Genomic DNA, 14,759 nt, shown 5'->3' with positions numbered 1-14,759 from the left:
GGCAAACAAAGGGTGAAAACTCATTTGGCAGAGAATATACTTAGTAAACTGATACAAAATCTATGGCCATGGCCTACCTGAAGTGAAAAACTATGAGGCACCATGCAACTAAATGATTAAAACATATTAATTATCCTTGTTTCAGCTGATCCAGTCTAGCTTTGATGATAAATATTTGAGCAACGCTGTAACACACAGAATTTGCAATATTTTACATGGTAGTTCCTGGAACTTCCAGTGTGAAAGGATGATTTCAGCCCACGCACAAAATGCCTGGATGTGGCAAGTACTGAGCCAAACAAAGAATAAATACTCCACTCACTGTCCTCCAAGAGGACACAACTAAGCCAACCGGCACAACTTAAATAAATAAATAAATAAATTTAAAAAAAAAAAAACCCTCTCAAATATGTGCACTGCATTTTCTTTTTTTAGAACTGATCCACACTTCAAGGCTAGAAGTACACAAAGAATCCATCTTTTAAAGACTGAACCTGCCATTTCCCAGCTCCTGCCTTACAGCTGTTGGAAAGTACAGGTTGGGATGCAGATGTGGTCACATCTGGGGCAGAAAGGCAGCTTCAGTTCTGCTAATGGTAAATATTGCCCAGCATCCAGCAGGTTTGGATTCAACAAAGCCCTGGAGCAGACACTGGTTGCTCGTCCAACCAACTTTTCTTCTTGGGAAAAGAGGTGGCGGGGTGAACATATCACTTACTTTAGGCGTAATCTAGCAGCAGGTTGTCTGCACTGCTGTCCCTTAGTGCTGTCTAATGATTTCTGCCCTAGATATCATCAGAGAAGCACTCCTAAACCTTATCTTCAAACAGGGAATGACAGCATGGGCAGGGAAATGGGAAATCCAGTCTTTAAAAGACTGTTTAATTTGTTTATTTTAAAAAATCAGATAAAGTTTGCAAAAATGACAACAGTAAAAAAAAAAAAAAATCAATCAAGACATTTCTATTTAATACAATCTAGATGGATGGAGATAATAAAATATATATTTCCCCTGCTTTCATTTGTGTATTATAAACAATGGGAAAACCCTTAATGTTTTAACTTATTTAACAACATCTTTTCAATGCTTAAAATTCCTATTTAAATATAATAAAATATATTTCTCATGAGTCAGTCATGTATTCTGTATACTGAAGTCAAACACCCTTTACAGGTTTTATTTTCAGAAATTCTGTAGAAACAGATAGTTGCAGACAGGATAAAATGGGTTAATGAATCTCAAAAACATATATATTCTGTAAATTGAAAAAGAATTCCAGCATGCATGATGTATTACTCATTAATCCATTCTTTGAGAGAACTGCACAAAGATGCAATCACTAACCTTCCACACCAGCAAGCTTCCCATTATAAATGGATTGAACACAGTCAGGAAGCAATAGACAGAAGCAGGGTCAAAACTAGAGAACCATGAAAATAATAAAATTAAAATGATTAAAATTAAAATAATAAAATAAAAATTATTATCTTTGCAAACAGTATTTTCTATAAAAAAGCAGAACATTTCATTTTTCCTGCTCATGAGACGTTTTAGATTTTGTTCAAAATATGAGCATGAAAGCCACTATTGTTCAAGTACTATTGTCCAAGCCCAAGTACAGTGTTACTTAGAAAAAAGTGAGATACATAGACTTTCTCTATGATTATTTACAGCCCAATTCTTCAAGGTGCAGAGCTCTTCCTCAGGACTGAGTGCTCTCAACGCCGACTAACAACAACTAAAAGTAGGAGTTAAGGCAACTCAGTATCTTGCAGGACTGGTCCTTTACACCAAATACCATAGAAAATAATACTTAAATACAACCACCACTAGATTATTACACTATTCTTATTATTTTGCTTATGTTGGACTGTTTTGTTAGGCGTGTGGTATTTGAGTATTTTTTGCACTGTCTTCTCTTTTGCACTCAATGTCTCTCGACAGCATTAATAAGATTTACCTGTTAACAGAAGCTATATTTCCAGTACCAAAAAAAGCCGTCATGATGAAGAAAACCTAAACATAGCTAAGGAAAATCCAACACAAAAGTTACATAAAAGATCAAATAAAAACAACATGCTGAAAATTTTGTTTTAACTATCTGTCAATCCAGCACTATGAGAATCTCATTTACTATTGTTATAGTTTTACATTACTTTTAAAAGTATGAAATCAGATATCCTTGCCTGACTGATTTTCAGATTCTGACTTTAAGCCAATTCTGATAGAGGGGAGCCCATGTGAAAATCAGGTTAATGACCAGTCTGCCCCAAAACCTGTCTGAGAGACCTAGGGACTCAGCTTTTTTTTTCTTGTTCAACTTGTGGCGTGGATATACTTCTTCATAACAATACAGTCACACATTCAAACATATGCACTTTTGTACACTTTAATGTGAGCGCGGTCCATCTATCAACGTATACACATTTGTCTTTGTCGGGGAATTAGCTGTGGTTGTTGGTCTTAAAAATAAGACTAAATATTGCCAGCCTACCCTCCCACACTCTCATTGTCCAAACAGCACAGCCCATCCATTATCCCATTGCTGCCCCTTATCTGCCCTTCTTCCTTGCTGCACATTCCACAAATATAGAGACAAGAGAAGAGGGGACAAAACCCTGATCTGATGGAATCTGTGTATCTAAAAGGGTCTAAAGCATATTCTTTTCACAAAGGTAAAATCTGGCTGCTATACAACCCCATGGAAGGGGGAGGATGGAAGGCTCCTACCTCCCCTCAGTGGTGAGACCAAGGGCCTATATTAGTCTCTCCTACCTCTTTAATCTGGCCACAGTTCCAGCAACTCCTCCCCCTACTGTGAAGTGGGAAGGTAATGAAAAGGGACTCCTGCCTCCAGAGTTCCCTGGGGGAGAAGGCAGGGGCTGGCATGGCCTCTCCTGACCTTTTCATTCCTGTCATGGAGTATTTAAATATCTCAGTATAAAAAGTTCAATATTAACTATTCAATAGGGTCTTCAAGAATTTGCAAGCAAATTTTTGAAAGGAATATGTGATCACAAATAAAGAAATTCCTAGCATCTACCTCCCAACAGAATCACACTGTTTCAGGTTTAGTAATCTAACAGTCTAACAATACTGTAAAATTCTTCCAGGTCAGATTTATAACAGCTACAATTCTCTAATAAAACAGGAAACAGCCCAATGGGCTGGGTTGCCACCTAATCAAGATGCTAAGCATATGCAATCTGAATCTCCTTCTGGAAGATCAGGCTAACAAAGGCCTAAGGCTCCACAATATAGGCCAACTCTCAAGCCCTAATTGGGAATCTTGGCATGTTCTTTTAATTTAAAATAGTTTCATGGTAGCAATATTACAGTTCAAGTTAAGAAGTCATTTCCTTCTTCACCACTTTATAGTCATTAATATTCCAAACTAAAAAAACCAAAAAACCTTTTGAGCTGAAATTCATTGTACTTGCTCTCAATAAAAAGGTGAACATTTTATTGAAACTGAATAAAATATATTCAGTTCGTTTAGTGTGCCCAAGGAAATACTACATTTGAGCTTTAAAAACTGTTCAATTTTTTTTTTTTTGCTTAATCAAAGAAAAACTGATTTTTAAATTTTCAAATATTGCATGAGGCCAGTGCTAAATACCCCATTAATTTTGCGAAATTTTAAATGTTTTGTTAAGAAATAGCAAAGCTGTAAATGAAAAAGATAAGCTTACTGTACAGTAAATAAAGTTGCTTTTAAGGTACCCACCTAAATCATATTCAGGTTCAGGATGCTCTCTGAACCCAGAAAACCATTTGCTCACTCTTTCCTTAGCTCTGATTTTCCTCCAGAAGGACAGCATCTGACCACTTCTGGGCCCCTGAGGTTCTACAACAGTGGCGCTCAAGAGCTGTACACAAGTTATGCATGGGGCGTACCACTGGCAGCGGAGAGGAGCAGCAGCACTGGCCGCCCCACTGCTCCTCAGGTTTGGTCCCGCCAGTCCTCCAGTGTGACAGGGGAGCTGCAGGGCCAAAACAGAGCAGTGTTGTGAGCCCCCCATGCGTGGAGGCCACAATACTCAGTTTTGGCCCCACAGCCCCTTTGTCACAACAGAGGAGCTACAGGGCCAAATCTGAGTGGGCACACCGGGCAATGGGGCCGCCAACACCACCCCTCCTCACCACCAGCTCCCTCACGGTGGCCTGCCCAGACTTGCCCCACTTCCAGCAGCCCATGGCCCTCTCAGAGATAGGAAGTGATACTACATTTTTCAGGTCAAGCTGGAAGGCAGGGGTTGAGCATTTGGTAGCAAGGTGCAGGTTCAGCAGCTGCTGCAGGGATGGCTCCAAAGGGATTGATCGTGTGTACAATGGGAAACATTTGTTTTGGGGCACTCCATTCTACGAATTCAAACTTTGTATGCTTTGGGATTTTGGTTCACCCTGCTCAGACTGGTGCCTACTACGAAAGCACTGTGTACTCCGTAGAGCACAAACCAAAAGCTCAGGAGACAGGCTGCCAAACTTGCCAGGTTCCTTCTTATGTTATAAAACGTATGGGAGGTCCTAACTCTCTCTTTCCTCCTCCCTCAGCCCGACCCACTACGATAAACCTATTTCTCCACTGACCCCATGCTAATTCTTCCTAGAAAACCCTCTAATCTTTCTTGTAATTCACAAACTCACTACTCTGGCTGCCAAATCTCCCTTACCTACCCTCAGCCCAGTGACAATCATATCACTCTCTCCCAGCTACCCAGCTTTCATGATAAAGAAAGAGGAAGGGGATTATTAGAAACAATTTAGTTTTAGGAATGTTTAGTGTCTGAAGGATCCAGCCCTATGTTTGCTTATCATCCCATCCACGAGGGTCAACTTGTGTCCTATAATATTTTAATGTTAAATATAAATAAAATATAATATAATATAAAAACAGGAATAATTTTAGCATAACCTTTCTCAAGGGACAAAGAAAGGAGTTCCAGGTGGGCAGTTTGAACCGGCTTGTGCATCAGCAGATCAACCAAAAGATTAGCCTGGTATTTAGAACAAAGGCCTTTAAAAGAAATCCTTCTTTTACAAGAAAAGACCTTCTAAAAATCTTTAAAAGAGGCTGTTTGTGTATAAATTCAGCAGTAACCCAAGCAAGTACAGTACATTCTGAAATTCACCATTGTGCCACTGGCCAATCTTTTCACTGGAAGCTAAATTACTGTGTCATAAGCACTGCTTTCCAAACAAGGCAAAAGGATACAAAGAAAAAAGACCTGCGGATGTCATCCAGGTGGAGTTGCCGAAACTGAGTTATATCAGTAGAGCAGGAGAAGTTGAGAACAGCAAGCTGTGAAGATAGCAAGAAGAAATCAATACATGATGTCAGGTGGTTCACTTTGATACTAAGAATATATTTTAGTGGATTCTGTGAGGAATTAACTCACTTTCCCATCAACAAACAGATCCATTTGTGATGAAGCTTGTAAACTTTTCCTATACTTTAATGGGTCTGCCACAAAGATATTGTATAAGTAGAGTGATCATTAATCAAATGAACCCAGCAGAGCTTCTCATGCTGTCTTTGGTAAGAAACAACTCCCCTACCTTTGGTTTACTATTTTGATCTGTTTTCTTTTCCCCTGCCCCAAGTGGTGGTGTTTTTTTAAAAATACATTTTCACTGCCCACAAAAACAGGTAGATAAAGATCTCCTACTATAAAGACTGCAATTATCCTCAAGGTGAGGTATGGTGTGAATGAGGATACTGAAAGATTCTTCAGCTTCTCTACTCTGCTCTGGACATGACACCTCTTGACCCCGGGGAGAAATTGTCTTTAGAGTTTAAGACAGCAATGAACTTCTTTTCATTGGAAAAAGCAAAATCCCATGTGGTGGATCTGAAATACAGACCACATATTGCTTAAAAATAGTCTCACATCAGCAGAGACCTGAGTGGATTCCTAAATGCAGGACTTTTTGGCAGACATTAAAGTGGGGCTCTTGAGGTGTAGTGTAGTACAGTACAGCTGTTCTTGTTTTTGTTTGAAGAAGACTAGAAAAATAAAGTGAAAGAATTCTTCTCACTGAAAGCAAGACAAAGGTCACAAAATGTAAAGGAAAAATGATAACGCTACCGAATCACAGCCTCAAACTTACACATATTCTTTTCATTCATAGTCGATTCATATGGTCTCATAAGCAGAACCCAAACCATGCATCTTTCACATTGTGCTGGGATTTCTACTATTTAAGATTTAAGGAAACAGGCCCATGTGATACATATAAGCCTCACCTTGTTAAGTTATGTAAACAAATGACAACATTCATCATTTGCATTTCTAATACAACATTTATTGATACAAGGCAGAGTATCTGAAGTTTTAAAATTGCATCCCTGCAGGTAAAAAAAAATACAGTAATTGCCAGATCAGCATTTGTGAATGCTTCTGCCTCAATTTTACCCCCTGACTTTTCTCCCTGACTAAGGCATTATTAATCTCTGAAATCTGCTATCCCAGTTTGTAGCTCAACATGGTATCAATATGCCACTGGGTTGACTACATATAAACTACAAAAGCAGTGAAGGCTCAGAACTGTAGCTTCCCCTCTACATAACTCTGGCAAATTCCAAAGCATCCTTGCCATTGATTCTCTATAATTATCATCAATGACTATGGATTCCTGGGAAATAGGGAGGGCATGGTATTATATCTCCTGCCCAGCTCAGAATGGCTGGAGAGCTCTGTAATAGGCATTTTGGTTCTAACCAATTCAAGGGCACAACAGCAGCTTAGACTAAGAGTGGAATCGCGATGTGATCATGGGTTCAGAGCATCACTGACATAATAAATCTCAAAGACAAGGAAATTATATTGATACATAGTGTAAACCCCTTCTGAGGGAAAAATCCAAGAATTTGCTAGCATAAATTCAGTTAGCAGCACCCTGTCTGCCTGATCAGAAATAAAAGACCACACTGATAAGAAAGACAGGCAGGCAGAAATTAAATGACTCTACAGATATTTCCTTTGGGTAATTTCAGAAATCAAATGACTATTTCTTTTCAGCCTCCATCACCAATACTCCTGTGCTAGTCATTTTATTTATTTAGAATTTCCCATCTTTAAAACAGACAGTAACGTTATACTTATCCTGGGAAGGACTTTCACTCCTTATTTTGAATTAGCATTAAACTCAATGGTCCCATCTCTAACCTACAGAATATACTGCTTCAGTCACATTGATTTCCTGTGGTCTTAGAAATAGCTCTAATATGGAATATATCAAATAAAATATTTTATAAATCTCTTTTACATTTTCTTATGAGATGGGCACCTGATATAGGCTTTCCATACTCAAAGAATATGTACTTGAGCTTTGCTACAAACTATTCAACAGAAACTACTAAAGATATTTTTAAGATCTAGTGTGTCTGGAAGAAAAACCATGATGAAACTGAACTACAGCCATCACTGAGCAATCACTTCATACTTTTCTAGTGGAGCAGTTTTTTGATAATAAATCAAGAGTAACTGTCTTGAAATGCTACCTTTGTTTTAAGTGAATCGCCATAGTACTGTAATGCTTCTTTTTCCATGTATATCCAAGCAAACATCAACCCAGACAATACCAGTGGAAAGAGAGCTTCATATCTGAATAAAATGATTAACATAATATTACATATATACATACATACAATCATAAGCATAACGTATTCAATTATACAAATAATGCATGTTCTTTGAGATTGACTCCCTGTTAATCTGAACTATATCATGTCAGAGACCTATAAAATACTTTAATTTTGTCTGAGGGGAATGTGCGGTGGGAATTTAAAGTTGCTGGGGTCGAATGGCTGGAGATCAATCGACGTGCAGTAAGATGGGAGGAAGACGTTAACTTGCTTTGGACAGTTTGTTTTGCAACTTCTATGTTATTATGTTTTTAAATGTATGTCAGGGCTTCAGATGGGCACCCTTTGGTATGGACTTTCTTCAGAAAGAAATTGAAAGAACACAAATAGAAAAACATTTCTCTTCTTTTTAAAGGTTTGGATGGTATCTCTGTTGTTCGCTAAGACTCTAGAATGCTCAAACTGTCTTAAAAGCTACCCTCCACTACCTAGTAACTCTGATCCTTTTTAGGTGCAAGTGAGTTTTTGAGCACCCTGAATTGTTGAGATTCCATCTAGGGGTACAAGGACTATTTCTAACTTCAATCCAGAATTGTTTAGAGGATGTGCCACAACTTTCTCTACACTAGAGAAGGTTTAACCACCGTCCTTTTTATAAGGAGGCATGACATTACACGAACGTTGTTTTTTGCTCCTTTGTTTTGTAGTTGTAGGATTTAGGGCTGTCTACACACAAACTTGCAACAAAATAACAAAAGATGTAAATTAAATCCAATTTAGTTATTTCGGTCCAACTTTGTACGTATACACATCCTACAACCCACTGCCTGAGGGGTGTTGGAGATATAAAGTGCATGTAATCTAAGAGAATTATCAGACATTTTATGTAGTTCATTCAAAAGGTAAAAAATGTGGATTTTACTAGGGAACAAAACTTTCCATCTTTATAAGAACATTCACAGATTTAGTAACTTTTTCACATTCAACACTTAAATGTTTTATTAGAACAAGATGCTCCAAGCTGTAATTAAAAAGGAAGTACCCTGTGCTGAGGAGCAAGTAGGGTGACATCAAAGAGAGAAGTATGCTAAGCAGTCGCTGGAAGAAAAACGTGGGACTCAGTAATGGCACAAACAAGGATGAGGCTGTAACAAACAGAGAACCATATGTCATTAACACAAGAATAAGAGATGTATTATCCTATTTACACTACAAAGACAAAACGTCACACCTTTCAAATATTATGTATGGAGGTTCAATCCAGATCATATTTGCCCTGGTTTGTTTTCTGGAGTTACTTTTGCTAAATAATTTAAGTAATTTATCATTTAAATTATTTAGTTTTTCTTAACATTTACTAAAGTAACTCTGTATTCTCTATCATATTAATTGTTGAAGATATTGTCAAATTTTGAAAATGCTATTGAAAACATTTTATATATGAAATAGTATCAATTTTCAGTGTTGAATGAGCAAAAATTGGAATATTTAAAGAAGCTACTGGTGGCAGATGGGAAACCGTAATGAACAAGCCTCTCCCTTTTTGGGACCTGGGTTAATACCAAAATTATTTCACTAGTGAATCAAGTGACTTTCTTCAACCAAGTGTCGACTTTCAGCTTTGCATCATCACTTGTGGGATTCTACGCGTAAGGCAGGTTCTGAACAGGAAGAAAGAGCAGGGGCACTGCAGGTCAGGACTGCAGTAAGGAAGTGAGCATGGCACCTGCCCTCATTTTGCCCCTCTCATGTGATTACTCCCATTCATGGTTTTACAATGTTAGGAGAGATTCCTTTGCCTACCATGGATGGTACTGAATGATTACTTGGCAGACTATGGTTTTTATCACATCTCTGAAGCATCAAATCAAGTATTATCACTGATGGTGTGACAATGAGAGTCCAGACACTCCCAAGGGGAGAACTAAAAAATTTAAACCCCAGAATAAGTAGTTACACCAACTGACTGAATACGGTATTATTGTATTATAAAACTATACCAAGTAAGGTCTTTTATGAAAAGCTTGTAATTCGCTGAAGTTAACCGTCATTATGAGATCCATATACAGGTTATGGTTATGAATATATGTGTATATATAGGTTTCAGAGTAACAGCCGTGTTAGTCTGTATTCGCAAAAAGAAAAGGAGTACTTGTGGCACCTTTGAGACTAAACAATTTATTTGAGCATGAGCTTTACGAAAGCTCATGCTCAAATAAATTGGTTAGTCTCTAAGGTGCCACAAGTACTCCTTTTCTTTTTGTATATATATAGAAAATTGTAATTGTGGTGCAACTTCAGCATATGTTGACTGAGACAATTGCTAGGCGCTTGAATCCAGTCTTTTCTGGTTGGGGAGGTAGTTCTTCACTACCTACCTCCCCAACCAAAAGAGACTGGATTCAAGTGCCCAGCCATTGTCCAGCCAAAAAAAAAGCGAAACAAATAGGAACAGCTTGAATCTCAAGGCTTGTCTACACTATCTACGCTGACAGAAGGGCGCCTCCCATTGGCTTACGTAATACACCTCCCTGAGAGGCGGCAGCTAGGTCAATGAAATAATTCTTCCGTCAACGTAGTGTTGCCTACAGAGGGACTTAGGTCAGTTTAACTATGCTGCTCAGAGATGTGGATTATTCACAATATTATGGTTCTGCTGAAATAGTCAACACATCTGTAGTACAGGATATGGAAGAATTTTTGTACAATTAGCTTTACTTTTGTCATATAGCCACCCACTCCACAATCATCATCCTCTAGGCACATGAGCAGAAGCAATTTCTAGCATGTCTTACCTTGTAATTCTAATCATCTACCCTCCTCTACCCAACTCGCTTCCAATTTAAAAATATTGTTCTCTCACTTGCTACTGTGGGTAAAATTCACACACAAAAGGGAAAACTAGCTAAGACTCCAGTCCTGCACTGAGATTGGTGCAGGTGGACCCCAATGACTTCAAAGGTTTTCTTCACTGTTGGTGATTTGCCCACACAAAACTCACAACAGAATTGGGGCCTAATTTACAATACAAGATAAACAGGAGAAAGGATGATAGTATTGTAAAATGCTCAAAAGAAAATTGAAAAGAATGAGAAAAGCATGTTTTCCCTAATAATGTTCAGTTGTACTAATCTTAGGTATTACTGTAGACTATTAGGTACATAATGTTCAGACAGAAGCACGATTGTTAAAATTGAAAGTGTCTCTTTAAGATATAGCAATTCCATCAGTATAAAAATGCATACACCATGTAAAACATCAAGTAACCAGATAACAAAGGTCAAAACACTAGTCATAAACAAAGGTTACATTTTTGGTTTTGAGTTTTAGCAGAAAATTGATATCAAGCCTTAAATGGGATATATTTACTTCTGAAACAAATCCCTACATTCCTAGATTACTATAGTCGTGGATAAAGATAATTTTTGAGTCAGCCTCTACAGAACATCTACAAATGCCTAAAATCCATTGGGAGATTACTACAGAGATTACTTTTATAACAGAAAGACTGATGGTTTCATGTTACTATATTTCACAGTATCAATAAGTACAACTGCTTATGGTAATCATAGGTTCTTAATGTTAGGATCATATGAAAATCCACAGAGTTCTATGCTGTTTGCTCCTTTAATAATGATATTAAGGCTTTAACAGATGTTTAACATATACTACTATCAGACCACAAATATTTTCTGAGGCAGTTTTGAACAGTTCTACCACACACTCACGGATGCACCCAATTGTCTTTGCTGTTATGTTTCAGTAAAAATTGAAACCACAGCTGATGCAAATAATTTTCCTGAAACGACATTGTACCACTTTGCTTTAACTGTTTTGCATGTATACTGTCTTAGATTGCTTTTCCCTGGCTACAAGTATAAAAAAAAATAACTGTAATTAATTTTTAAAAAAGGCATACAGAGCTCTGCAAAACTTTCATAAATAAAAATTACTTATAACTCAAGGTTTTCCAGATTTCATTATGAACTTAAACATGAGCCATTTTTGTAGAACATTTTATTGTTTCATATTTCCCAGAGAAAATGTAACCAATTTTTAAAATAAAAACAGGCCTAGATTTTGAGCAAGAATTACTTTTGAGCTACATAAATTTAAAGTATGGTGTTGTCAAAATTAGTTATAAAATGAAATTTAAAAGACTGTGCAAAATTACATGAAAAAAGTTAGTGCAAAGATCATGGGAAAAAAATCTCTTCTCCTTTTCCTGAAAGTTATCTGTAAACTGGATCTAGATAGAAGGTCTCCTTACCTAGTGTTGTCCAACTAATGATTTGATTAATTACAGGCAGTCCCTGCTTATGATGAAGACTGTTGTGGGTACTGTTCACAACATATGTTGAAAGTGCTATGTTCAGCATCTAAAAGGAAAAAAAAAAATCAGACTAATAAAAACAGACAGTTAATCTGGTTAATCTAGTTTAGTTCTCCTAAACTAAATGAAGACTATGTAAACTGTTGTTTCACACTTGCATAACTGCCTCGCCTAGATCAAACCGAATCATTATAAGAAAAGGGAGGAGGGAGCGTATGAGAGCAAGATAGATTTAAATATGAAATATTAAAATAAAGATTTATAACAGAGGTACCTTTTGTGTTCTTATCTTTATAGATCCGAGAAGTACTTACAGTGGATCATCAAGCAAGAGTATTTAGCACATTGTTTTATACTCTGTTCTAATGAGTCCTTAACGTTTGTCCTTACCTCTGCCCTATAAATCTTGGGCTTTCATTCTAATTACAGAAAAAATGGCTCTACTTATCTCTTGCATTCAAAGTCTACTAAGCCATCAGTTTCCCCTGTTGACATTTAGTTTTAGTTGGGTGTATATAAAAAGCTATAAAAGTGGATGGAGGAGTCCTGCCGTGCTGAAGGTGGGATTCATTTTTAATCTACTCCCCCCAAGCACCACCAGCAAACATCAGGATGGGAAATGCAAAGAGAGAAGGAACTACTAGGATACAAGAGGTTAATTTCTTGAACTGTCTATTCTTTAAAGATTGGTGTCCTTTGATTTGCTGTCAGATAGCTATAAAATAACACAAGAAAATTCCTCTATGACCTAACTAAAGATGGCTGTCTTACTTTGGAGCAAGACAACAATGAACCAAAGAAATCATTCCAACTAGAATTTCATTTATTATTATATAGTAGCAATATTGTGGTAGTGCTAAAAGGCAAAATCAGGTTCAGCAACACAGTGCTAGGCGTTTTACAAACAATATGAGATTTAAATGATATTAAGACAAGTGAAAGAGAGACAGGTGACCAGACAGCAAGTGTGAAAAATCGGGACATGGGGGGTGGAAGGTAAAAGGAGGTAGAAGAAATATAAGGAGGTATAAGAAAAAAACAAAAATCAGGATTGTCCCTATAAAATTGGGACATCTGGTCACCCTAAAGAGAGATGCTAATTATTAGGCCACAGTATTGCTTATTGTTCCTTGCCGTATGTACTCTTTGAATATCTGCCATTCACAAGCCATACACAGTGACATCTAGTGGTAATTGCAAAAATTTCATGCTTCATAATAGGGAATTTTTATGCCCTGATTTTCATAAGTGCAGAACATCTGCAGGACCTATTTACTTTCATCATGTTTAAATCAGGCCATAAGAGTATACAAGAGATATTTCTGCATACATCTGTACCGGCTAGTAATAAGTGGTAGACCTCAAAAGGCTCAGAGGATCATCTCAGTCAAGCATCCATACATTGGAAAACATTTGCAGGATTTAGAGCAGCTTGATAACCTCCCTTCCCTTTAATATTCTTCTTGGAAAATAATTTTGTGCCCTAGGGATCTGGCTGCCTTTCAGCTATGCCCTACTCACTGGTGAAATCAAATCATACCCACTAAGGGATAATCCCCAGAGAGTACACTTCACACCTCTATAGTGACCTGAGCAAGTGAGTAAACCTGCCAAAATGGTGTCAAAGTGGCATCAAAGCTTCTGGGAATACCTAATTCTGGAGACAAAAGAGTTCAGGCTCGTTGCAGCTTTCATTAAAAAAAAAAAAAAAAGTTTCCCGCACTTGTGAAGACAACTTTGAAAATGTAAACCCAGAGCTAGAGTTGAAAAGCTTGTCCTTGATTATTCCTAAAGCTCACAGGTTATTCATGATCCCAGCCCCTACAGCTGCTCAGGGCTGGCCTTTGGGGTCTGTGAAAAACACAGCCACAGATCTCAGCTTCTGAGAGGATACCAGACCAATTCAGGGGTAAAGAAGTTAGTACCTGAGCTACTACTATTGGTGCCCCTCCCAGTCAGCAACTGAGGCAGTTTGTCTGCTAAGCAACCAACATGATCTATAGCCACAAGGAAAGAGAATGGTGCAAAAGAAAGCATGGAGTAAGCCTAAGACTGGTAGCTAAGAATTCCTGTGTTCTAAGCCAGCATTGACAATGACTTCTATTGTGGCCTTAATCAAGTCACAGTCTTCGTTAATTTCCCCATCTGTAAAATGATAATAATAAATAGTTTACCCTTTTCACAAGGAATGTGATACCTTCACATCCACATGAAAATCAGGTCTCTTAGGAGCCATAACTGAGCCCCATGTTAGTAACAAATGGACAAAACAGCTTCCTGTACTACACTGGCTTCTGTATACAAATCTGCTGTGACACCTCTGTGATTAATTTAAACTAATGTGCACTCCAGTTAGAGAATTTTAAGAGATTCAGTAAACACTGTATAGTTGGCAAACAATAAGCATCCCACATTTTTTCCCATTCCTGAAGTCTTATGATTATCGATTTTTTAAACACAAAACCGTATTAAAAAAAGACAATAATCTCTATATTGAACAAAGTGCAACTAAAAATGAAATTTATGGTCTAACACCATCAACAGCAAACCCTTGTTTGCAGTTTTTATCCTTATAGGGAGTAATTAGTACTTTATAGCTCAAATGAACAGTGAATTGTGTCAAGCTGGAGAATTAGGTCTAAAACTGAAGTCAATCCAGGAATAGGGCTCAGGAGTCGAACAAAGGGTCTATCTTTGAGAATTATCCTGCTGCCAGAAGGGAAGGAGTGGGCTGACAGCAAGGATGCTGCTGGAGATAAATACATGCTGTCACTGTTTTTACCTACCCTGAGACTCCTGCTGCCAGATTGCAGAAAAGCTGATAGCAGCTTCCCCCA

The 14,759-nt window shown here is 37.7% G+C and overlaps 1 protein-coding gene across 8 annotated transcripts in view; it reads right to left on the bottom strand.

The window, feature by feature from the left end:
- Positions 1–14,759, bottom strand: part of PIGN (phosphatidylinositol glycan anchor biosynthesis class N) — a 169,918-nt gene that overhangs the window by 34,929 nt on the left and 120,230 nt on the right. For all 8 annotated transcript variants that reach the window (XM_073332239.2, XM_073332240.2, XM_073332242.2 and 5 more), the window contains 6 exons: positions 11,860–11,968; positions 8,632–8,734; positions 7,506–7,608; positions 5,217–5,303; positions 1,962–2,017; positions 1,346–1,421 (listed from right to left, as the gene is read on the bottom strand). In XM_073332239.2, coding sequence (XP_073188340.1) covers positions 1,346–1,421; positions 1,962–2,017; positions 5,217–5,303; positions 7,506–7,608; positions 8,632–8,734; positions 11,860–11,968 — 534 coding nt within the window. The remainder of the gene's footprint in view (positions 1–1,345; positions 1,422–1,961; positions 2,018–5,216; positions 5,304–7,505; positions 7,609–8,631; positions 8,735–11,859; positions 11,969–14,759) is intronic.

Source organism: Lepidochelys kempii, chromosome 2, assembly GCF_965140285.1.
Source record: "Lepidochelys kempii isolate rLepKem1 chromosome 2, rLepKem1.hap1, whole genome shotgun sequence".
Classification (NCBI taxonomy): domain Eukaryota; kingdom Metazoa; phylum Chordata; order Testudines; family Cheloniidae; genus Lepidochelys; species Lepidochelys kempii.
The sequence above is the reverse complement of the archived record's forward strand: the minus strand, read 5'-3'. Positions and strand labels throughout refer to the sequence as shown.